Source organism: Vigna angularis, chromosome 2, assembly GCF_016808095.1.
Source record: "Vigna angularis cultivar LongXiaoDou No.4 chromosome 2, ASM1680809v1, whole genome shotgun sequence".
Taxonomy (NCBI): Eukaryota; Viridiplantae; Streptophyta; class Magnoliopsida; order Fabales; family Fabaceae; genus Vigna; species Vigna angularis.
Genome location: NC_068971.1, coordinates 42358687 through 42383087, shown reverse-complemented (window position 1 = coordinate 42383087; position 24401 = coordinate 42358687). Strand labels below are relative to the sequence as shown.

Here is a 24401-nt window from a genome sequence, read left to right as displayed (position 1 = left end):
TTTGATGGATACAACTTGCTTTTCAGATAACATATATATACATATGGACCTGCATTAAATTAAATATAAATAAATGTAATTAGTTACACTTTATTTATGTGAAAAAAGTTTATATATAATCATCTTAGTTAATCATATTTAATGTTTTTTTCTTCTTCTTTTTTCTGGGCAATATTGATAGTTTTCTTTAACAACTTTTTGATAAATTGATTTGAGTGTTTGTGAAATAAATTTGATCAAGACATTTTCCTAATCAATCTTTGTAATGGCTTAATTGTACCTTGCATTGATTAAACTTTATTTTGTGACACTTTTGTTCTTAATTAATTTATTTATAGAATTTGTATAAAAAAACAAATATTATGAATTCTATCATTGGGTCAATTTAATATCAATTCTATTATTCAATGTGTGATATGGCAGTATTGTACACCTAGTATTATTTTCCTGAAAAAGAAAAAGAAAAAGTAGTGACTTAAAAAAGTACGTATATGTGGCATAAGGTGTGTCACTGGTTCTAACCATATGCAAATATAGATGCAGGGGTTTTAGTTAGAGAGCTAACAGACTCAACAGACAAACATACAGAATCACAATGAACACAGTACACGAGTTAGATCTTGTCGTAAGTGTAAGTTCTGACATCCAATTGTGACCATGCCCATGACTTTTGTAGTTATGTTTTATCATTGTTGGGTTTTCAAACAACAACGTTAATATTAATTTAATAAAAAATTAAAATAAATAATTTAAATGAGTTTTTTCAAAAATAAAGTTGTATAAGTAAAACATAAACATAAAAGAAAAACAAATCAAATACTTAAATATATAAATTAAATTATTAATTAAGAAAAAAACCTTATCCATATTTTCTAGTATCTTACAAATTAAATTATCTTCGTCGAGTTATGACTATCGATCTAAAAACAATCATAAAAAAACATATATAAATCTTATTTTAGTTTAAAGTTAATATCACTTTAAGTCAAATAATTCAAATGTTCATAATTCTAGAATATTATATTATTTATAGAATAAATAATACCTGATTTTATTACCATAGGAGACATCAAAGTTTTTTATTTTAATATATTTGGATTAATGTTTTTAACATTTTTCAAAATTATAATAATTTAGTTTGTATATTAGATTTGGCAGGCAGTATATAACGGACTTAATTATGAATATGATCGTAATTCCAATTTTATACTATATTTAACCGTGTCTATATACAACTGACCTAATTAATAGTCTTAATGATAAGGTTTGACCGAATTAGCTCTGCATAAAAATAATTAATTAAATCTATGAGAGGTAACTTTGATCATAACTGTACACTCTCTTTAATCTTAAACCAATTTAAAGATGAAAAGTGAAATGTTGAATATAGTTGTCAAAATCATAAAAACTAAAACAATAAGTTAAAGAAAATTGAAGATGTACTTTTGAGATATTTTATCTATAGATATGTGACTCTCTGTTTCCACATCAAGATATTATTTTGTACTGAAGATTTGAAGTGAATGAAGGAGTAGGAAAGAAGTGTAATGTTAGAACGTGGCACACTAATCAAAAAGTGAATCATTGAATGAAACCTGCAACCACTTCTTTTATGTCATTAACTGGCAATATCAGTTGGCTGAAAACCTTATCCTTGTAAACGTTGCTTTGTGGTCTAAAATTTGTCATTTTTTTATATTATGATTGAATAAAAAATTATGTTAACCATGTTAACTTCGTTTTATATTTAGTCCTAATGTTCTTATTTTCATTTTACTGTGTTTATATTTAGTTTTCCGCTATCTTTAACTCTTAAATATATCAATAAAAAAATACAATTATTTTTTGTGTATATTTATAAAGAAAAAAAATTATTTTCTCTTTTTTCCCTATTTTAACTTATCATAATACACAGGGGTTTGACACCCTTATATCTTAATTATTTAATTCCTTTTCTTGTTAATAAAGAAAAGGATAATTTTTTTTCTCAAAATTTTGTTTAAATTATTCAATTTGTTTCTTTTATTTTTTTATTCACTCAACTCATATATTTGTAAAATGATTTAATTAGATTACAGAAGATGTTAACATCGTATTTATATATATTATATATCTCGTAGTATTTTTATTTTATTTTTTATTATTTTTTTAAGTTTCTTTTACGTTGTTATTAATACATGATATTAATAGTGTTATTTAACACAATAAAAGTTTAACATGTAATAAAAGCTTTAAAAAATTATAAAATAATATAATAAATAAAAATACTACGACAGAGAACGTATCATACAAATTAAAAAAAAAAACAACATAATTAAATAATTTTAAAAAAAATAAACTTAATTAAGAAAAACAAAAGAATTTGATAACTTCAACAAAAATTTGAAAAAACAAAAAGTATTTGAGTGTGACAAAAGAAAGACACCCAAAATAAAAAGAAAAAAATATTTTTAAAGAAAAAAAAACATTATACTTTTAACAAATTAAATACAAAATCAATCATTATTTCTCTCAATTTGAAATACGTCTAAAACTTAGAATGATATTTTTTTTTATAAAAATTAAAGTGAAAACTATTAACTTTTACATTGTATGTCCACAATGTCATTATCAAAATACAAAACAAGCACGTGTAAATTTTAAAATAAGAGGACAAAATATTTAATGTTATAAAAAAGTGGACTATAATTAAGAAAAATGATAAAAGATAATAACAAAATCATATTTTATATTTTAAAACCTTCCTGAATCATTCCAATTTATAGTCATTATATTACATTAATGAAACACGTCACTGTCCATTTCAAATCACCATTTGACCTCTTATAATCAATTCCACCAATTTAGGGGTTACTGGTGGTGTGAATATTCAAGTTCTTGAAACACTCACCATCTGAATGTCTTCTCTCACCCAAGAGTACTTTTATAGTCTAACCAAAATTTCCGTGCTTTTTCTCCTCAGAAATAAAATATCTACTACTTTTATTCTGTAGTTCACAAGATAATACATATTGAATATTAAGTTAAAGATAATTTTAAGAGCATCTTATACTTCAAAGTTGATACATATGGTTAGACTTGTGTCCAAACATTTTTTTTTAATCTCATTTAAATCTATGGTCAATTCGTTATTGAAAGAAAAAATAACAGATGATTAGGAAATAAAAATGAAAATAAAGAAATAATAGTCAAACCATACATTTAAGGATTAAGATGTTGTGACAGCTCATTTACACAAAAGTGAAAACTTTCATAACTCAATAAAACTAAAATATATTGTAAAAGTATTCAACTTTATAAACTACTTTAAATTTAACCAAATCAGCTAATTATGAGCGAGATTAATACATCCTTGAGTGGATGTGAGAAACTATATCAGGAAAAGGCAACTAATTAGTGAAGTTATAGAGTTTTTTTACTTTTGAATTAATACTATAAATTACATTCTAAAGTTATTATTTAAAATTTCTCAATTCCAATATTAAGTAAATACATCATACATTTTTTTGTGCAGAACTGTACACTATAGAAAACAATGGTTGATTTTGTAACCAAGAAAAACTAATCTCAATTTACTCTTTTTGGCAATAACTTTGGAGAAAAAATGGTAACAGTCCGAACAGGCCCGTAAAGTCGAAGCAGAAAGGGCCCATAATCTGGGATCAATTCAAAGTTTGAATCTTGGGAAAGGTTAAAAGCCAATTTTCCGATTGGAATTTTCCTTTATTCGCACAACTTCCCAACTGCTGAAGGTTAGAGTCACGTTTTTTTCATTCTTCCCTCCCGCTCTCTCACACACAATGGCGAAAAAACCGTTACTCTGCTTCTTGCTTTTCCTCCTTGCCTTTGTCATCATCGCCGGAGCCTCCTCTTCAGGCGCTGAGCTTGACTACTCCAAGCTCTCGGGCATTATAATCCCTGGCTTCGCTTCCACTCAGCTCCGAGCATGGTCCATTCTTGACTGTCCGTACTCTCCGCTTGATTTCAACCCTCTCGATTTGGTCTGGCTCGATACAACCAAAGTACGTTGTTGACGTTTCTTTCACTCTCTTTGTTTTCTACGTTTTTGCACTCCACTGCATGAGGATCCAATGCTCCAAGAAAAGAAAATAGGAGTAGATTTCTTTTCTTGCTCCAAGAAAAGAAAATAGGAGTAGATTTCATTTGTCCGTGATTTTTTAACTCTTAATTTCGACTGTTGTATCAATTTTTATCAGTTCTATCCTCTTGTCTATGCTGTCCTAAGATTACAGAGAATTGCATCTTAAAGAGTATCGATAGGTACAGGGAGAGAGTTTGAGTTTATGTATTTCATCTTCTTATAAGGTAGTTTTTAGCACTATCACTTGTATACCAGCTTGCACCTAAAATAGAATGAAATTGAAAAAAAAAAGAGAAGAATAGTTACTACTGTATATATAAGTAATTTGACATGACAAAAGCTTCAATGAGGTGTTTGTACTATTGAAGTGTCCATGTATATAACTACTTGTCAAGCATAGTTTGCCTCCTGTGTTTTACTGTATATGAAATTAGCACCAATGAACTACAAATTAAAGACTTAAGAGTAAAATGTGTGAGAATTGATTTGTATCACAGCTACTTTCGGCTGTCAATTGCTGGCTTAAGTGCATGGTGCTGGATCCGTACAACCAGACTGACCATCCAGATTGCAAGTCCCGCCCTGATAGTGGTCTTTCTGGGATTACAGAACTTGACCCAGGTTATATAACAGGTGCGTTTTGACTGCGTTTCTCTTATATTTGTCAATTTGTTCTAGTTTTTGTACTTTAAGGTTTGGTGATGTGTCATATACCTGTAATGGCAGGACCTCTTTCATCGGTTTGGAAAGAGTGGATTAAGTGGTGTATTGAATTTGGCATAGAAGCTAATGCAATAATTGCTGTTCCATATGACTGGAGATTGTCGCCCGCAATGCTTGAAGAGAGGGACCTTTATTTTCATAAGCTAAAGTATGTCTTGATCTTTGCATCTGGCTTGCTGTAATCTGGGCAGTTATACTGCATATGATTTGGATAAAAAGTGAGCTAGATATAACTATGTTTTCCTTTTGGCAGATTTGTTTCTGCTAACTAATTATTTTTGAAGTGCTTAAACTATTCCTAAGATGTACATATCAGTGATAATCTCATTACATTTTCTGCAAAACTATATGTTTGCATATGTGCAAAGTTCATTAGCAAATGGTAAGGCCATTTTACCCACAGTCTACATTTGAAAGTCTGGATGAAATGGAAGGGAAGAGATGGAATCTAAAATAGTTATGATTTCCCATGTTAATGATATGACTGATGAGGGAAGAAAGGAACACATAAAAAGGTTGAAATTGCAAAATTTTAATATAATCAAATCTATTGGGTAAAAGTACTAAATAATTGATATGAATTTGAATATAATGGAGTGTGTAAGTCCTCATTGACTATTGTAGAATGTTTGGTAATGTTTGAGGGACTCCCCCCTTAAATATAACTAGATTTTTAGGGTGCTTATTGCTGACAAGTTTATTTTTTGTAAATAAAATTAAATCTAATTAGCTTCTTAACATGGAGGGAAATGGAAGGAAAGGGAAATGGAAGGAAGATTGGTTCTCCCCACATTCCAGTCCCTTCCTCTTCATCAATTTTAAACTCCCTAAAAGGTAGTTGCTACTGCTCCATCATTACCCCTCCTCTAAACAAATTTATAGAGTTCAACTTCTTCAAACCGAAAAAATAATCACAAGACTGATATAATAAATTGTTCGCACTATATGTATTTGGGAATTTCAGTGCAAGGCTAAGAATAAGAATATTCTACTATTGTTAGTAACTTTAGTCTCTTCTTTATGTATGTTTGCCAAACCTTGGTACCTGGATTCTAATAATTCAGGTATATGCTGCACAGTTACAGATATATGTACACAAATTTGAAATGCTCTAGTAAGCTATTTTGATTAATATTTTTAAAACTAAAAGGATTGTTTCTAATAGTATTTGTACACCTGATTGTGGGTTATTTATTCATTTCCTCCAAATATAGGTGATAAGATGAAATTGGTTTGCTAGTTACTGTGATGATATTTACGTATAATTGTATTTCTCTTTGCAGATTAACATTTGAAACTGCTTACAAACTTCGTGGTGGCCCCTCTTTAGTTTTTGCCCATTCATTGGGTAATCATGTTTTCCGTTATTTCTTAGAGTGGTTGAAGCTAGAGATTGCACCAAAACATTATAATGAGTGGCTGGATCAACATATCCATGCCTATTTTGCTGTTGGTATGATTGACTTATGTACATTTATTGCCTCTTTGAGGGTATTACTGATATGAATGAATTGATATTCTGATTTTCCTTCTTTGATTGGTTATCTTAGGAGCTCCCCTTCTTGGTGCAATTGAAACCATTGAAGCAACTCTTTCTGGGTTCACCTTTGGTCTTCCCATATCTGAGGTTACCTTTTAATTTCTGCAAATACTGTTTTCTTTTGCATGATCAATATCATCTTTTGTAATAAGGCATTTGTTGTTGTTGTTGTATCTTCTTTTCAATTTTCTTTTTTGGTTTAAAAACTGTATAGGCTTATGCTTGTCCAATATTATGTCTCGTTCATTTTGTTATTGCCAAATTTCCATGGCCGTTCTTTTTTGGCTTTTAATAATTTTGGCACCTTCTTCTTGGGCAGAGTTTGAGCTATAATATAATAACCAAAGGGAAAATTATATAGTTCTTTTTGTTATATTGATCTGTGTAAGCTTGCTTGGTTGGGAGTTGTCTGAGAATTGACTAATGTATATCTTGTATTTTTCTTATTTTCCATTTTGTGTTAGTTCCCCTATTTCTTTTATTATGATTAGCCATTGAGCCTGTAAAAGAGATTTAGTGCTTGTGCTACAAACTTATGGTAATATATTCAGTTCTTCCTTCTTCTTCATCTTTTTTTTTTTTAATTTGAAGTTGATATTAAAACTTACCCTAGTGGTTGTTTTTGGTCTATAATGCCACTTGTTAACTGGTAATGAACAAACTAGACTTGTGGATGATTATGAGAAGACATTTGCCTCAACAATACTAATAAATACAGTGAGAATTTCCTTTCCCTAGCCACTCACTTTGGTTGCAACCTATAACATTTTGGTGTTAAAATGTCTTCCTACATGGAGACTTAGAAGACATGTATGTGAAAATTCCTCTAGGATTTGACTCTCATAATGGAAGAGTAAGACATTCAAGCTTAGGAAGGCATTATCTCAAACAATTTCCTCAAGTATGGTTTGCAAGATTCACCTAGGTTGTGATATCATTGGGGTATAGATAAAGTCAAGGTGAGCATACCCCTTTCTTAAAACATTTCAACGATGGCATCTCACTCTTTTTAGGTCAAGCAGATGGTATGACCATTGCATGTAATAATGAAATTGAAAATTAGGTTCTAAAGGAGAAGGCGTGACAACCCAATTTGAATAAAGGGGTTGCGGAAGCTTAGGTATATTCTTTGGATAGAAGTTGCCTATTCTGGATGAGGTATCTTTATCTCCTAAAGGAATTATGCATTCAATCTTCTAAAAGAAATAGGAAATTTTGAGTATAGAACATTTGAAGTTCCCTTTACACAGAACCACAATATTGGAAGTGAGTAGGGGAGCCCAGAAGTGTCAGTAGTTGTTATTGGTGGGAAAGCTCATCTATTCATCCGCACTAGACTAGAAATTGCTTATGCAATGAGTGTGGTAGTGAGCCAACTCATCCACGATCTTTGAGAGGGACACTTGCATGCAGTAGATAGAATTCCTATATAAACATCAAACTACTATTTTTATTAATAGATGGGTTGATTTGGACTTATTCTTATGTTTGCTGTGTCATATGCAGTTTTATTCTTAATGCATGCTTATCATAATATTTTTAAGGTATCAGGGAACAGCACGGCTGATGTTCAACTCCTTTGGTTCAGCACTATGGATGATGCCTTTTTCCAAGTACTGCAGAACAGATAATAGATATTGGAAGCATTTTTCTGGGGGAAGGCATGCTGGTCAACCAACATATAAATGTGATGAGCAGGAGTTTCAGTCAAACTTTTCTGGGTGGCCAACAAAAATAATCAACATTGAAATTCCTTCAGCACATGGTATGATTGATGACTCTTTTACTTTTTCTAGTGGGCAATCTAGCTGTGGTGCTTCTGGTTTCCGACTTCTTAATTTTAACATCTTCTCGCAGCATTTGATGCATATCCTTCATTCTCAGAAATACCGGAGTCCAACTTGTCTAGCATGGAGTGTGGACTACCGACTCAATTATCATTCTCAGCTCGTGAAATATCAGATGGCACCTTTTTCAAGGCAATTGAAGATTATGACCCAGACAGCAAGAGGATGCTACACCTGTTACAAAAGTTAGTGTTATCTCGATAATCATTAAATATGTTGAATATTTTGATCGTTCTACATGAAAAGCCTCAGATTGAGATTTCTAAAGCTTCATTATACATTGGATATGAAACTAAATCCCTTCTTCCCTGAAGAAAAAAAATAAACAAATCAATTTTTAAACATTGTTACAACGTTAAGCTTCAAGAAGGATTCGTAAATAGGGTGTTTTCATTTACAAGTGATTTGTGACTATAAATAGAAAATAAATGCTTCTCTAATATCTATTGCACTAGCTGTCTATTTTTATTTAATTTTTTGGAGATTTAACTATTACTCGGCATGTTTAAACTGTTATTTAAAGTTCCATTATTGAACAGACATGTTTTAATGCTTTGATGTTTTAGATCATATCTTGGTGATCCTGTTCTTAATCCCCTTACACCTTGGGAGCGGCCACCAATAAAAAATGTCTTCTGCATTTATGGGTCTGATTCAAAGACAAAGGTAAATTTCCCTCCACAAATGAACACACTTTTATTTAAGTGAAGTTTGGTTTAAGGGTAAAGGGTTTTTGCAGATTGCTTGTAAAGGGTTCATTCAAATAATTTCATTTGTATGAACTTAATTTAAATGTGTTGACAGTATAATAGGTTTTTGTCATTGTCATTTAATCACAACTTTTAATTTATGATAAGTTTTTTTACTTTCTTATAACTAACTTAAAAGTCATAACAGCTTCTGATTGGTTGTTAGTATGCAAAGTTTTGCAATGACAGTACATGAAAATCAAACTCTGCATATAGTTGTAGTTTTTTGATTGTGAACTCTATAAAATGTCTTCTAATTTACCATATTTTGTTTTATTTAAGAAAAAAGGGACAAATATTGTGCTCATATGCAGATGAACCTAGTGAGCTTTTTTTGGTTCTAGTTCTCCATTCTTTTAGTTTTATGTACATGAAAATTGAAGTCTGCATATAGTTGTAGCTTTTTTATTTGTGAACTCTATAAAGTGTCTTTTAATTTACCATATTTTGTTTTATTTTAGAAAAAGTGACAAATATTGGGCCCATATATTTGATGCCCCTGCACTGCAGACGAACATAGGGAGCATTTTTTGGTTCTGAAAGCTGTGAACATTCTTTTAGTTTTATGAAATATTTACATTCATTGAAGCCACATCACAAGTACCAGTATATATTTTTATTGTATCATTTTACACTCGTCATCATGTTGCTTTCTACCCTTTACATTATTTCTTTCCCTCGTTATGGTTACTTGTGTTCAGCAAAGGTCACATGTAGGAGTGTCATACAGGAAAGAAACATTTCATTTGTAGTGGGAATAAATTGATAAAATGGACTATTTTGGCCCTCCATGCGTTAAAATATAGTTTGAAACATGCCATGCTTTGAACACTGCATTCTGGTCTGTCACATTGTGGACGGACTCTTTTTATCTGTGACATTGTTTCTGGCCTCTTCTTTTTTTGCTTATTGTTCAATCCTGAAGGCTTTTTAGTGGTACAGGGGATGACACTGGTATACTAAAACCTTGGTATCTTGCAGTTTTCACAGCTAAAGTTATCTTTAGTTAATGTCAATTCTCAAAATCTTTGTATTTATCATTTTCCCTGATTTTCAACATTTACCTATATCTTGAAATTATATTTTATACATTAAATCTTCTGGGAATCTGTTGATCAGAAATAGTATTATTGTAAATGATAATTCTGGCATTTTAACTTTAAAAATAGGTTGGTTACTATTTTGCTCCTAGTGGCAAGCCTTACCCCGATAACTGGATCATTACGGATGTCATTTATGAGTTTGAAGGATCTCTAATCTCAAGGTAATTCTCTATCTTTGCAGGTGTGTTGGTTTTGTAGTTGTATGTGGAATGAACTGGGGAGAGGGTGGTTTTTGGTTAGAATTTTTGGCACTAACTTTGCAAACTAATATTTTTCTTTTCGTATACAATGTGTATAATTAGGAAATAGTTATTACTATTCCAGTTTTTCTGGATATTCTTTAAAATTAAAGGTGTTGAAGTGTTTTAGTCTCAATTGTTAGGTCAGGGACTCTGGTTGAAGGGAAAATTGGACCTATAAGTGGCGATGAGACGGTAAACTCAAATTATGTTTCTCTCACAGTTGTGATTATATAGGAATGCATAATGTTTTAATTGGCCATTTTTCTACTTCCATTGTTTTTTGAAATTGTGACGTGTGAGAATTACATCTAGACTCAAATTGGATTGCAATAAAATCAACCTATACAGGTGCCATATCTCTCCCTTTCCTTGTGCAAGAACTGGCTTGGACCAAAAGTGAACATAACAAGAGCGCCTCAGGTATTGCAGACTAAAAATTTGTATTTGGGTAGTGTTTAAGTGTGATTATGTTCTTATTTTTTCCACGTATATTTTTGGGATTAAGTTAAATAGATTTGTATAATTTTCTATTAAATTATTAATTTACTGGTATGCATAATATTAAATTGTTGCTGCATGTCCTTATTTTAGATAGACAAGTGTGTGACCATTAGTTGTAAGCCAATAACAACATAAGAAGTCCTTAACTTTGACATCTCCTGTTGTGTCGTTGTCCTTTTCTTATTTTCATTTAACTTCGTTTGCATTCATAATTATATTTGTATTACAATCTTTATATTTATCTTTGTTCTGACTTTTCAGTCAGAGCATGATGGTTCAGATGTACAGATTAAATTGAATGTGGAACATCACCATGGAGAAGATCTTGTTCCAAAAATGACAAGATTGCCAAGAGTGAAGTACATAACATATTATGAAGATTCTGAAAGTCTTCCTGGAAAGAGGACAGCAATTTGGGAGCTTGATAAAGGTGCATGACTTGTCCCTGGAGTTGTCATGGACTACCTGATGCTTTTATTTATGACTGAAATAATCACAACTATATTATGAATTTTTCATGCCCACTTGGACTATGTTAATTCAGTGTAGACAAGTATCTTGTCAATTGTCTGACTGGATTTAGAAGTTGACGCTCACAAAGTTTGCTAATACTTAAAAACTCATTCATTTAGCATGAAATTTTATACTTGTTACCGCATCAGTCCTTCAAAAATTAGTAATCAAAGTCTCAAATTTAAATTGTCAGCATATTCGTTCTTTGAAATTTTGTCTTGTCACCACATTTGTTTTTCAAAGATCTGAATTATCACTGTATTGATTATCTACTAAGGAATAAAGAGGTGAAAAAGTTTAATTTGGTGGAAAATTGATGATTATGGATGACTATACATAGGGAGATCTAAAATGTCATCATATTGTCCATTATGGAGGGCTAGGGTGATGATAAAAAGAATCTTTGAGGAACTAATTTGTGATAAAAAAGAGTTGAGGGATTAATTTGATGGCAAAATTTTTGGAGGATTGAAGTGGTGTCTGAAAATCCATGGGGAAAGTTGTAACCCATAATTTATTTTATTGATTGATTAGTGATTACTGCTTTCATAGACGAGTTAGTATGATCTCAATATCTTCAAGGTTCTAAATTTTAACAGAAGGTAATTGACAACAAGGATGCATACAAGTAAACTGACATGATATTCCTGTAGCAAATCACAGGAACATAGTTAGATCACCAGTGCTAATGAGGGAACTATGGCTTGAGATGTGGCATGATATCCATCCTGATGCAAAATTAGAGTTTGTAACAAAAGGTTTGTGAGACTATCTTTATAAACAATTTCAGTTGAGAATCTTCAGTTACTGACTTTGTTCCATTACAGCTAAGAGGGGTCCTTTAAGAGACGAGGACTGTTATTGGGATTATGGGAAGGCTCGTTGTGCATGGCCTGACTACTGTGAATATAGGTTTTTTTTCTCTCTTCTATTTAATATTTTATTTATTATTTGAAATTGTGAAATTTCTGAAAACATTTCAAATTGAGAAAGAAATTAACCAAAAGTAAATGTTATATTCCATACTGAACCTACAGGTTAATTTTTCTTAATTGGAGATTTGTACAACAAAACCTTCTAAGTTGTAAACCCCATTCCTTTGATTTTTAATTCTTTTTTAATTGGTGATTTGTATAACACAACCTTCTGTGTTGACCATTATATCCATTGATTTTTAATTCTTTAAACATGTGCGTTGTATCATAATGCAGATATGTTTTTGGGGATGTTCACTTGGGACAAAGCTGTAGGTTGAGATATACTACTGCTGAAGTGTTGTCACATTATTTGTAAATAACAAGGTACTTCTTTATACTTGTCTTTTATCTGGCTTGAACTTGTCCTGCGATAATTTTGATTAGGGGTTAACCTTGAGAATAAGTTAGTTTCATATTTTTTAATTGTTGACACTCTAGATTTGCAGAATCCTTCCCTTAAACCTCCAATTACTACTTCAATCATTCTATCATCATTAACTCTCTTACCTATCAAATATCTTTCCCTGCCCAATCTGGAGTTGGTAGATTTTACACAATTTGAGCTAAATCCACACAATGTGCTGAAATAATTAAATTTAACTAATCAGAAACTCATATAATGTGATTAAATGCCCAAAATATTAGTTTATATAGACTCGTTATATTTATTATGCTTGAATAGATGATATTTTGTTCTCTAAAATAAATATTACATGATAATAATGATGAATTCAATATACTATTATAATTCTTTAATGTATACCTAGACTAAAGTACCATTTTCATATTTGTTTTTTTATTGTTATTTCAAACTTAGTTTTTTCAACCCAGGTGCTATTACCTTCCGGTAATTTTTTCTTCTGGATGACCCACTTGACACGAACACCATTTCTCCTTCATATTACCGTAATTTTTGGAGTCTGGCCATTCTTTGGGGTTGTATACTAGCGGGGCACTGTTTACAAGCAAACTGTCTTTACTGGTTTGGAACTTTGACTTCCAGGGCCTCATATTCAACTAGATTAAAAAAAAGGCAATTGCAAGATTCTAAAAGTTTAAAGTCCCAGTTTTTTTAAATAGTTTTATCGATATAAATTATTAGAAAAATATTCATTTTCAAAATAAAAGTCAGTATACCTTATGTTTGTTTTTTCTTATTTTTTAATTACTTGTTCTAGAAAATGACTGGACTGAACATCTTCTTTCTTGTTGTCTTATTTAATTATAATTTTTAATATAATATGAATATAATTTTAATAATCTAAAATGAACACGAGGAAAATAAAGTAATTTTTCCATGAAAATTAAAAAGAGAATAAAGTTATAACGTTTTAGTTAGGTTAAACATTACCATAAAATATGCATAATTTTTATAAATAAAATAATATATTATAATTCTTAAAACTTTATCTGCAAACTTGATACTGGTGGTATCTGAAATGCTTCTTCATATTCTCTGCAATTAGAAATTGAGGTTTGTGTTCTATTTTGTTGAAACCGGAATTATACTGCTATTGGTTAAACTAGGTGCACATCCTTTACTGTTGGTTAGTCGACTGACCACTTTTCACTTGCCCTCCATAATAAATAGTACGTCAGAATGGTGGGGGATCTGTAGAGCTATATTGTTCAACTGGTTAACAGTTTTCTTGATCTAGAAAACATGACATGGAAAATGATAATACGAATAGTGCAGGTGATAGTAGTGTAGAGGAAAACATTTGTTCTCTGATATACTGTAACATGGACATTCTGGTATTACTCACAGTTCAATGTTGTATATCCTCAGGAAAGACAAATTTTATGTAATGTTTTGATAAGCTCATTTGGAGTAAGATTAATTTTCCTGATCTGCATCTTTTTGGTATTACTGGGTCGTTTTTGGTCAATAGGGAGACTAGAAAGAAATAATAGGCATATGAACACTTTCCGTTTGTATTTTATCAACATTATTTTCTAAGATTTGTAAGTTTTTCTTCAGTCTAATCCTTGTTTACCGAATTGAATTTCGGATTGTAATAATATAATTTACTGCAAAGCATGTGTTTGATAATTTTTTACACCTCATATAGTTTGAATTAGATTCCATGGGTTGAAATGGGTTAAATTTGGGTTTGCACAGCTTCAGTTTAACATGTTTCTCAAATTTCAAATTATATCTTCACCCCTTTACCAATTGCATATTTATTTATTTTTGTAACTTTGACATGAACTTTTATGAATCATGTGTGTTTATATTTTTTTTTATTGAAATTAAAATTATATTGTACATTTTAATCGATGTAGGTATTAAAGCAACGAATTGTTTTTAATTAGGAAATGATATTATAAGTACATAAAATAAGTTGTCCTTATAAAAGTTTGATCAAACATGAAATTTATTTAAAAGATTGCATTGTAATAAATGTTTTAAAATAAATAAAAAATTAATTGATTATGAATCTATATTATTGTAGTACCTTTTAAACTTCTAAACATGCTATAAAAATTTAAATGTCCAAACAATGCAATAAAAAATTAATACTCCTAATTACACTTTATTCCTTTACAAAGTATGTATTTTAGTACTTTTCTTCAATCTGTTTTTATTAAATACTTTTTATTATTTTAAAAATTGGACTCTGATTATTGACACAAGTTCAACTCACCCTCTCAAATTTAACCTCTATCTTAGGTGTGTGTGACGTGTCAATTTTGAATCATGATTGACTTATGAAAAGTATAAAAGATAATTTATTGGAAGACTGTTTAGTAAGTCTAATTAAACCATCTATCATTTATAATTTTTATGCATAGGTCATCTTAATTGTCTTTATGATTTTTTCTTTCCTTAGATCTCTATAATGTGTAATATTTTGTATGGGATATACAAAAACATTCTCTTTCCTTACTGTATTTCTATGACATTGTTGTAGGAATCCAAGAAGTGCTTAATAGTCCTAGCATTTACAAAAGGCAAAACATTTTAATCAATGTTGACAAAAAAATAATTGAAGCACAAAGAGGCAGACTTAAATTTCTAAATCATATTTCACAGACTTTAATTTCGAGAACCAAAATACACGAGTCGGAAATTATAATTTTCTTTATTTTATGGAGATGCAAGAACTTTTTAAGTTTTACGAACTATTAATGCGTATAAATCATAAAAGATAATTTATTACAAGCAATGAGAGTGGGATTTGATATCTCTAAAAAATGTAAACTGTCAAATTGTTTTCATTAATTGAAAAATGATAGAGATTGTATTCAATAATTCATGCAATTACTGAAATCTGAATAGTTAAATTTCCAAAGAATGGTTATAGTCCTTTTCTAATTCTTAAAATAAGCCACAATTTATAAAAAAAAAAACAGAAAAGAAAGATAGCCGTGACAATTTCATAAGAGTCCATTCCTTTTCTGTGTATTAGAAAACAAATAAAAAGCTGTAGCATCGATAACACATATTCAGAAATAAAATTAAGGGCTTTAGGAGGATACAAAACATAAAAACAGTGTCAGAAAAACCGGACTAGCTGCTCTTTTTTATCTCAAACAAATATTTGAGTTCCATGTGACACCTTCTATCATCGTCTTCAAACTGTAAGACAGCAACCACACATGAACAATTTATCAATTTATATGGATCAAATGTACAAATTACATGGAGTAAACCTCAACATAATGGAAGCTCTTCATATTTTCAAACATTTTGGATTTAGATTTTGTAATAACTATCAGATTGAAATATATAGTGACTGCAAAATACGCAAATGAAAATTAAATAACCAATTCTTTTGAGGGTCGTATGTTTTGCTTTTTCACCTTTTCATGTGTTTGTTGTACTCCTAAATACTCCTTATTTCAAAAATTTTAACCTTTTCATTCACTATCTACTGAACAAAATGAATCATAATTTGTAAAAGTTATCACCACGTGAGAGAAGTTTCAGATCATAGATCTTTCAATAGAACTTTATTATTGTAGGTATTCAGAGTCATCATATATTGCCTTCAAGAAGAAAAGCCAACACATGTTATAAGCAAAGGATCCAATTGACAAATGCAACTTTACTTCGAAATACCTTTAGTTTGGCTGAGTAAACACCCCTTGCAAGTGCACCAGAGGGAGTGGTGTCCTCCTTCAAGGTATACACATATGGCTCCTTTTGAGGAGCAAAAGTACCCAACATTCCTTTGCTCTGATCAACTGAAAAATCCAAGAATAAAACCAAATTATCATTTGAAATTTTCAAAAAGAAATCATATCCATTTGGTCAATTTCTTAGAATATATGCCAATATATAAAACAGTAATCCAACTTAATTATCACCATCAATCATGTTATAATTTATATGGTGTATGTACCATACACACCACATAAAATTTCTTACTCTAGAAAACAAGCTTTTGTTTGACGACTAATAAGCATTTTTGAGACATTCAATCTCAGGGTTAACCCTTTGTTTTTAATATAAAGTTCTGTGCTGCTAAAACTGAAGTAAAATTCATTCCCTAGAAGGGACATTTACAATACTTAATTAAATTTTGAGACTTCCTTGTAGTGCTACCTTTGTCCTCCATCATGGAGATAATAAAGCATAAAGGTAAAACAACAAAAACCTTGATCATTCAAAAGACAGTCTTTTACACCAAACCTAAATGACCCAATACTTAGTACTATTTCAATTGCTTCTCAAACATACTGGAACTTAAGACTTTGGTTCACAAAGTTACATATTCCAGATTATCTAGCAACAGAAACAGAGTAGAGTGTTGATATTGTACCTTGAAGCCCTCCTTTCCACACAGTATTGGAGTATGTCAAACCAGACACAATGTTGTGCAGAACACTAAATTTTAGCTTAAGCTGATAGCGAGATCCCTCTCGGAGAGTGAATAGAGTACAACCATTCCGACTTTCGTCCACAGGTAAAGGAGTAACAATTTCAGCAAAATCCTCAGAAATGATTCCTATGGAGTGGAATTTCACTTCAGGATCCAATTGACCTGTACAAGGAAAGAAGTTGAGTAGAGGCAATCAAAAAGTTCTAAGAAACATAAACATGAGTGCTAAACAAAACTCAAACAAACCCTCTAAACTTTCCAAGCAACCCAGCAGCTTCTCCTTCCACCTCCTTAGGCTTTCATCCTCCTACACAGAAACAAGTAAACTCAAAATCAGAAAAATACCAGTAATTATAACTACTCTGTTAGAACATTAGTAGGAATCACTTTATTGACCAATGGTGTCATTTGCCTATGAGATAAACCCCTTGGATATCATATGCAGCATGTGTTAAACAAATAAAATCCAATACAACATGAACAATTTAGCCATTCACTGCTTCCCGAAAAGCTCACATCTCAAAAGCTTCAAATAAAACGGTTTAAAAGTACTTAAAACCAGTTGAACCATTTTGTACACAGTTTACAGAGCTACATCGTCTCCCTTTGTTTGGCAATTCCTTTTTAAACACTTAAACTACTTGAAAATGCAGCTTTACGGTTTAAGGGTGGATTCTTCACATAACGGATGACACTAAAACCCCATTCAAAACCCAGAAAACGTCAATCTTTCCGCTACCCCACAAATCACAACATGAAGGAGGCTAGGTGGGAAATACGTGAAAGAAAAAAAAAGGTGAAGATCATAAAAACCTTGTCCCGTTCGATCTGCTCCCTGAGAGAAACAAGAGGCCCAGGAACAAAGAAACCATTTTTACTAACTCCAATGCCTCCTTCTTCCTCCTCGTCGACTTCTTCCTCCTCCACTTTACCATCATCCAAAGCATCACTCACTTTCTCAGTCATTTCTTGTTTGGTTCCATCCGAAGGCCCTGCTTCTTCCTGTTCTCTCTTCCCATTCACACTTTCCATCTCTCTGTGTCTCTCTCCAATCAGAGAATATGAAGGTCTTCTTGAGCAGCTAGTGTGCTGTGTTATCTGTTAGTCTTTGGTACAATGGAAAGGGTGTGTGAAAAGAAAGTAAAGCAAAGAAATGAGAAAATTTTGTTGGTTTGATTTTGGGGAAAGGTGGAAAGAAGAGAAAATGGGTTTTGTGAAGAGTTGAAATAACACTTTTGCCCTCTTTGCATCCGCTCACCATCACAAGTGACTTTTGTTGGGAACTGTTTCTAAGCACAGCTGCTTCACACTGCTCCGCTTGCTCCCACTCAAGAAGCTCACCCCAAACGCGATTTAACAAAATAAAAATGAAAGTCAAATAAACAGAAAAAAAGTCCAAAAGGTTAACCTGTAAATTCTTAAAAAGAAAATATTGTTTTCTTTTCTTTTATTCCTAATCAAACACATTTGAATTTTTTTATCCGACTTTATTTCATTTTAGCAAAATTTATATAAAAAAATTCATTAAAAGTAAAAGGAAATAGTAATTCATTAAAAAAATGTATTTTTTCTTTGAAACTACAGATATATAGTTTTACCCTTTACATCATTTTTTTTATTTCACTTAACTCAAATAATTTGATTTTGTTACATTTTTTATTTTCTATTTTGTTTAGCTCTCTTAATGGAAATTTAAAAAAAAAAAAAAAAGAGAGGAAGTAAGAGTGCCAGATTCAAACTGTTTTGTGTTTGTGTTTGAGTTTGAAGATAACAGACAGGAACTATTGAGGAGGGTGCATTTGTCTATTTCTGTTTGAGCATTTTCACTCACATTTGTCCCCACTCTGTCGGTTGTCCTCTCTAGGCATGCATCCTTTTCCTTCCCAATTTGAATTCTTCTCATTCTCAAATGTTTAAATTCTTATTACATATTTCCTCCCATAACGTTACATTTCTTTATCTATTTTAAATGTTTAAATGGAGATATTTACGAAAAAAATAGTGTCAGTCTAAACAAAAAATGGAAGGAGTAATATATTATAGTACTTAAATGTGAAATTACCAATGTTAAGGATTTAGAATAAAAATTAAAAACCACTTAGACTTAATAGGTATTTATCATGTGAAATTAATAGGTTTGTCTGTAATCATATGCATTTATCATGTGAAATTACCAATATGAAATTAGAATTAATAGGTCATACTAATTCAATTCAAACTTCATTTCCATGTCAAAGAAACAAGAGCAACAATGAATAAATTGTAATGTTTAAACTTTTTTGCCGTGCCCTTATTTTATTTAAACACAATTTCGTTTAGTCTGAAAAACTGCAGTACATTCATGATAGATGTGTCGCGGATCATGAACGATTTTAACGATGTTATTTTACTCAAAAAGTCGAGTCAAATCCGACAGTGGCACATCCTTGGGTCTCCCGTTCTCTAACAGTTTTTGTGGGTACATGTCACCTTTAGCCGTAAGCATTGATGTTATTTTCATTTATTGTAATATTTTATTCAAATAATTTTTAAAAACTAAAATACACTTTTCGTAAATTCTAACTGGTTTAAACATAAAAAATCAAATTTTAAAAACTGATATGAAAGAATTTCAGTAAAACTATTTATAGAAAAGGATTATCCAAACATTTCCTTAAAAGAGATTGTATTCAATTCAACGGAGATGCCTAGCTTGTTCGACAACTAAAATAGGAAAGGAAAATAAAGCAGCAGCAGCAGCTGATGACAACGAAGAAAAAGCAAATCATGAAGCATGCTTTTCTTATTGAACTCGGGAACACATGGAAATCATACGTGAAAGGAGTGTCGGTAACACATTAACTAACAACACTCTTTCTTTTTTAGCATTCTTTTCTTGTTTAAAATTTATGGGTATGGTATCCTACTAATTTGTGAACAAGACCGGCGCCAAATAGAAAACAAAACCAAACTCACCTCACTTTTACCTGAATAATATGACAGTGTGAGAGGGAGTGTTGGTACATGAATTTATGAAAAGAGTGAGACAGAATAACAATAATGTACGCTGAGTGAGTCATCTGAAAGGTTCAACTGGAGCCGATTCTTCAAGAAAGTTGGCTGTCTCAAAACATTCTGCAGCTTCTAGCATTGTACCCTCGTCCTTGTGGAAAATGCCAAGATTATACCATGCAGAAGCGTTATATCTGTCATGCCGTAGTGCATCCATCAGAAAGCTTCTGATAGCAGGATTTGACCGATTACTGCACTGCCTAAGGACCACCGCAGTAGAGATCAAGCTAGGGACATGTCCGGGATCTATATTCAAAGCATCACGAAAAGCTCTTAAAGCCTCTTCGTGAACCCCCTTTGCTTCGTACATACTACCTGCGATATCCAACAAAACCCATTAATACCAACCAAATAAACATAACAGCAGCTAAAAAGTTGATTTTAAACCTAACACATCCCCACTTGTAAAATGATGTTTACATTCATATATATACTTTAAATTGACCTTGTTGATGTGAAACTTCCAACAATTATCATTTATTAACCATTTAACAATTCAGCCAACATAAAACATGGTTTTACTGTTTAAAGCACCTGTATTTTGGCACCTCAGTGCATCTAACTTATTATACAACTAACTATAGCCAAAAGTACTATTTAGAATTTCGACAATATCTGCCATTTTCCCAAGTGATTATAAACCATATAGGTCCTTTCCACAATTCATGAACTCAAAAATAAACCATATTAATTACCTATTGCATGACATCTAGAAGCAGAGTATAGTTTGATGGCCTTAGATTTCGAAAGACACACCTCTGCATCATGCCATCGTGACAGACTTATGTAAACATACGCAAGATCATGCCATATTTCTATTTCCATGTTCCTAGCATGATCTATGTAGTCCTGTTACAAAAAAGCATGAGAAAGAAGGGTTAAGCAGAAAGCCAAAAATAAAAAATAAACTCAACTGGCAATATCAACTCTGTATTATAAATTAATCAGCATTACAGCCAACCAACCTTATATAGCGTCTTCCTTGAACCAAACGTCTTTCTCTGAACTAGGAGAATAGCAAGAAGGTGAGTATATGTTTCAATGGCAGTTTTTAACTGGCCCTGCACTATTTGTAGTTTAGCTTTTGTTCGTAGTAACTCTCCTTGATCCCATATTCCAGTCTGATCCAAGGCCTCATTGAGGATAGATTCAGCATCTAAGAACTGTTTTTGAGCTGATAATATTCGGGCTAACAATAACCACCCTTTAACACTAGACCCAGCTTCCAAGTTTAGAAAGCATCTTGAATAATGAAGTGCCGCATCCAACTTCCTTTGCTCTGCATATTCTAAACTCAAACTGTATATTACAAGGGGGTTACTCATTCCAGTCACTTTGTGTGCAGTTTCCAGAGAATGTAGTGCCTCGGATTGTCTCTCAACCCTCTCAGAATTAGAAATACAAAATTTTGAGTGTGTTGAAAGTGAAACACCAAGTAAGCAACTAGAAAGACCTTCCAACTGATTACATTTCCCATCCAAGTTCTCAAGCACCTTGCGAGCTAAGGTTGCCCCATCTTTTGCAAGATCAGGGTTCTCACAACAAATCTTAGAAGCAATTAACAAAGAGGGAACATGTTTTGGGTCCTCTTTACTCAACAATTTTCTAAGAAGATTCAATGCTACCAAGTCCTTACCTGCTCCATAATAACAAAGAGATAAGGCCTGGTATCTTTCTCTACGATTGACAGTCCCAGGGAGTAATTCTTCCCATTGATTGGCTAAAGCTGTCAAGTCCCCTGAAACAGATAGGGCAAATGCAAGGTGATCCAAAATTGATGGATCCCACTCAAGTTTATTTAGAGTAATTTTTCTTAGCAAAATCATTAGAAGGAGTATAGCCTCCTCTAAGTTATTTCTAGGTACAAAAGAGTTGTCCATATGGGAACGAAGATTGGAGGGGATTGCTTCCCCTCCACTATACAGAAGAAAAACAACAAATTCTTTCTGAATCCTTGCTATGGTTTTTGCATCAAGATTCCATTTGTGTAGGAGTGCACGCCGGTAAGACAAAATAACATCACGGGGAGAATCAGCAAGTTTCCACAAATCTGGAAGTAGCTCAACTACCTTACTCAAAGTCTCCTGCAATTTATCCTCGTTGCCGAAGTTTTGAGGCAAGCCTTCAGGGAATGAAGATTCAAATGTGTCCAGAATAACTATACAAGTTTGGGCAGCTTCTGCAAGAAGATTGAAAATAAATTAGATAACATTTTATCTTCCTGTACAAAACGAAAGTTTTAACGTTCAAACTTCTTCAATCTCCCTGCAAAAACTAAAGTTTTAACATTCCAGTTTCTGGGGTGCTTGACCATTACTGCATTAATTATCCATTCGAAAGATGGACCAAGGTAGATAGTGTGAAAAAATGTTCAAGTAAATCGGAAAAACCACTATATGTTCCATTGTGATGGGAATAAATTAAAGGGGATCACTATGCATAGCAGATACAAGACCAATGCATGCACATCAAGTTAAAATCAAAAGCACGAAAAAGAACCTATGCATGACAGACATACAAGTCTTTTCAATGAGCGGAATTTCAGTTCAAAAAGAAAATATGTAAGAAAAACCACAGGTTCCTTTAAACTATAGAACAATGAGCAGATCTATGAATAAATAAGCAGTGAGGGTACCTTTAAACCTCCCTAGAGCCTGTAAGCATTTCGATTTTAGGAAAATTGCTTCCAACAGTAATCCAGCCGTGTACATGGACATTGGGGGAGTAGCATAATAATGGGAGTGCTTTCGTTCTCTGCTTTTGGCAAGGGAAATTTTCATCTTGGAAGTCACAGCGCCTATATTTATTTTCTCATAAACACGTAAAGCAGCTTTTATATTCCCTTTATGATATTCATCTCTTCCTAACAGAGCACTAGCTTCCTGCAAGCATGTACAAGATCAGAATCAAGTCCAATAAATTTGATCATCAAACAGCCACATATGTCAGCCATCGGAAAGAAACCTAGGGTTCTCCATAACACACACATGATAAAATGAAACGAGAACAAATAATTTTTTAAATACCGTTAGTTAAATAGACACTGAGGGCTCTCAACTATCCACAAATAAAAGTCGCACAGAAAATTCTGAAAGTTGATATAATCTGTGAATAACTTAACAAAGAACCAAAGGACTTGGATCTCTCTGGAGTAAGTAAGAGCAAAGCATAGTACATCAAAATCTAAGTTATGATTCAGGGTATCATCAAATGAAGAAAGCAAGGGATTTTTGAAGAAACCAACCTCATTGTCCAAGATGCCACTCTCACGCAAAGACAATTCAGTTTCGTCTATTTTACTAGAATCAGACCCCAACATCTCAATTTCTCCATCGAGGCCAGAACGCCCACTCGCCGTTGATGAATAAAATTCCCTGATTCCAAGAGATTCCGAGGAAGGAACCCTTTCATCCTCACCTTTCACCGGCTCCCTCACACACAGACACTTCATCATCTTCCGCAATCTCCTCCCCTGCTTAACCCTACTCCCCATGCCCCCTCAAAAACCTCTCCTCCGCAACAATACTGTCACACATTCAATTCAAACCGCAATCAACACCTTTTCCTAATTCCTAATTCCCAATTCATATTCATTTAATTCATACCGAATTTTCTGATTTCACAATCAATAGCGATAGCTTTCCTATTTTATTAGGTTCAATTCGAATCGGTTATAAAAGGAAACCAAGAGAAATTAAAAAATAAAAATAAAATAAAAAAACTGACAAGGTTAGATTAGACCACGACGTTATCGGAATTAATACATCATCCGATTAGAATTTTAATAAATTAATTAACGTCACAAAATCGAACTCCACATGCGATAATATAAAACCTCGCAACTGTCAAATTAAATAAACGATCACAATCACAAAAAGAAGAAAAATCATCATACAACAATTAACCGTGAGAGAACTCGTAAATCGTTAGAGAAATCATTACCAATCGGAAGAAAGAAAGAAATAAGGAGTTTGTTTATAGTAGAAGAAAAGCAGAGTGTTGAGGAATGACTGGGGACACTAACAGTAACCGCCATTTCAGAGTTTGTTTTTATCTTTTCTACAGTGGAAGAAGGAACCTTTGAATGCTTTGAGTGAATAAAAGCATTGAAAGCTTCTTTCTCATCTTTTGCTTTTCCTTTTTCGCTTATTTTATGTTTTGGTTTGAGATGGGAACGAAACTGTTACTGCTAGCGGTGTTTGTTTGGGAGAGAAAGTGGAAGCG

General features: G+C 32.1%; 3 protein-coding genes across 11 annotated transcripts; 1 reads left to right on the top strand and 2 right to left on the bottom strand.

Moving 5' to 3' along the window:
• Nucleotides 1–3528: 3528 nt before the first annotated feature.
• Nucleotides 3529–14117, top strand: LOC108323222 (phospholipid--sterol O-acyltransferase). Of its 5 annotated transcripts, none has more exons than XM_017555610.2 (16): nucleotides 3532–4022; nucleotides 4600–4735; nucleotides 4829–4973; nucleotides 6109–6278; nucleotides 6376–6452; nucleotides 7917–8130; nucleotides 8250–8397; nucleotides 8779–8878; nucleotides 10131–10225; nucleotides 10447–10498; nucleotides 10655–10726; nucleotides 11069–11237; nucleotides 11974–12078; nucleotides 12148–12232; nucleotides 12532–12621; nucleotides 13129–14117. In XM_017555610.2, the coding sequence occupies exons 1-15, from the start codon at nucleotides 3801–3803 to the stop codon at nucleotides 12611–12613; spliced, it is 1872 nt and encodes a 623-aa protein (XP_017411099.2). In that variant the 5' UTR covers nucleotides 3532–3800; the 3' UTR covers nucleotides 12614–12621; nucleotides 13129–14117. The 5 variants fall into 5 exon arrangements, 4 of the variants coding, with proteins under 4 accessions (XP_017411099.2, XP_017411098.2, XP_017411097.2 ...); XM_017555609.2 differs by having other exon boundaries at nucleotides 8223–8397; nucleotides 13889–14117; XM_017555608.2 differs by having other exon boundaries at nucleotides 8223–8397; nucleotides 13825–14117.
• A 1536-nt stretch (nucleotides 14118–15653) lies between these two features.
• LOC108323241 (rho GDP-dissociation inhibitor 1) lies at nucleotides 15654–18458 on the bottom strand. The gene is made up of 5 exons (XM_017555632.2): nucleotides 17940–18458; nucleotides 17373–17433; nucleotides 17067–17288; nucleotides 16364–16488; nucleotides 15654–15880 (listed from the first exon to the last, which is right to left on the bottom strand). The coding sequence occupies exons 1-5, from the start codon at nucleotides 18156–18158 to the stop codon at nucleotides 15812–15814; spliced, it is 696 nt and encodes a 231-aa protein (XP_017411121.1). The 5' UTR covers nucleotides 18159–18458; the 3' UTR covers nucleotides 15654–15811.
• A 1423-nt stretch (nucleotides 18459–19881) lies between these two features.
• On the bottom strand, nucleotides 19882–24401 carry LOC108323269 (protein NPGR2). 5 transcript variants are annotated; one of them, XM_017555679.2, is made up of 6 exons: nucleotides 24120–24401; nucleotides 23422–23702; nucleotides 22813–23059; nucleotides 21143–22356; nucleotides 20934–21026; nucleotides 19882–20492 (listed from the first exon to the last, which is right to left on the bottom strand). In XM_017555679.2, exons 2-6 carry the CDS (start codon nucleotides 23668–23670, stop codon nucleotides 20451–20453), a joined length of 1845 nt encoding a protein of 614 aa, XP_017411168.1. In that variant the 5' UTR covers nucleotides 23671–23702; nucleotides 24120–24401; the 3' UTR covers nucleotides 19882–20450. The 5 variants fall into 5 exon arrangements, with proteins under 5 accessions (XP_017411168.1, XP_017411166.1, XP_017411169.1 ...); XM_017555677.2 differs by having other exon boundaries at nucleotides 20873–21026; nucleotides 24120–24399; XM_017555680.2 differs by lacking the exon at nucleotides 23422–23702 and having other exon boundaries at nucleotides 20873–21026; nucleotides 24120–24399.

Coding starts and splice junctions, on each gene's coding strand:
- LOC108323269 (XM_017555677.2), bottom strand. CDS start 23,670: ATGGGGAGTAGGGTTAAGCAGGGGAGGAGATTGCGGAAGATGATGAAG. Junction 21,027..21,142: donor CAAGGAAGACGCTATATAAG/GTTGGTTGGCTG, acceptor TTTTTGTAACAG/GACTACATAGATCATGCTAG. Junction 20,493..20,872: donor TTCTAGATGTCATGCAATAG/GTAATTAATATG, acceptor TGGATATCGCAG/GTAGTATGTACGAAGCAAAG.
- LOC108323241 (XM_017555632.2), bottom strand. CDS start 18,158: ATGGAAAGTGTGAATGGGAAGAGAGAACAGGAAGAAGCAGGGCCTTCG. Junction 17,289..17,372: donor TTGCTTGGAAAGTTTAGAGG/GTTTGTTTGAGT, acceptor TTCCTTGTACAG/GTCAATTGGATCCTGAAGTG. Junction 15,881..16,363: donor TTTACTCAGCCAAACTAAAG/GTATTTCGAAGT, acceptor GCTGTCTTACAG/TTTGAAGACGATGATAGAAG.
- LOC108323222 (XM_017555609.2), top strand. CDS start 3,801: ATGGCGAAAAAACCGTTACTCTGCTTCTTGCTTTTCCTCCTTGCCTTT. Junction 8,131..8,222: donor TGAAATTCCTTCAGCACATG/GTATGATTGATG, acceptor ATCTTCTCGCAG/CATTTGATGCATATCCTTCA. Junction 10,226..10,446: donor GAAGGATCTCTAATCTCAAG/GTAATTCTCTAT, acceptor CTCAATTGTTAG/GTCAGGGACTCTGGTTGAAG.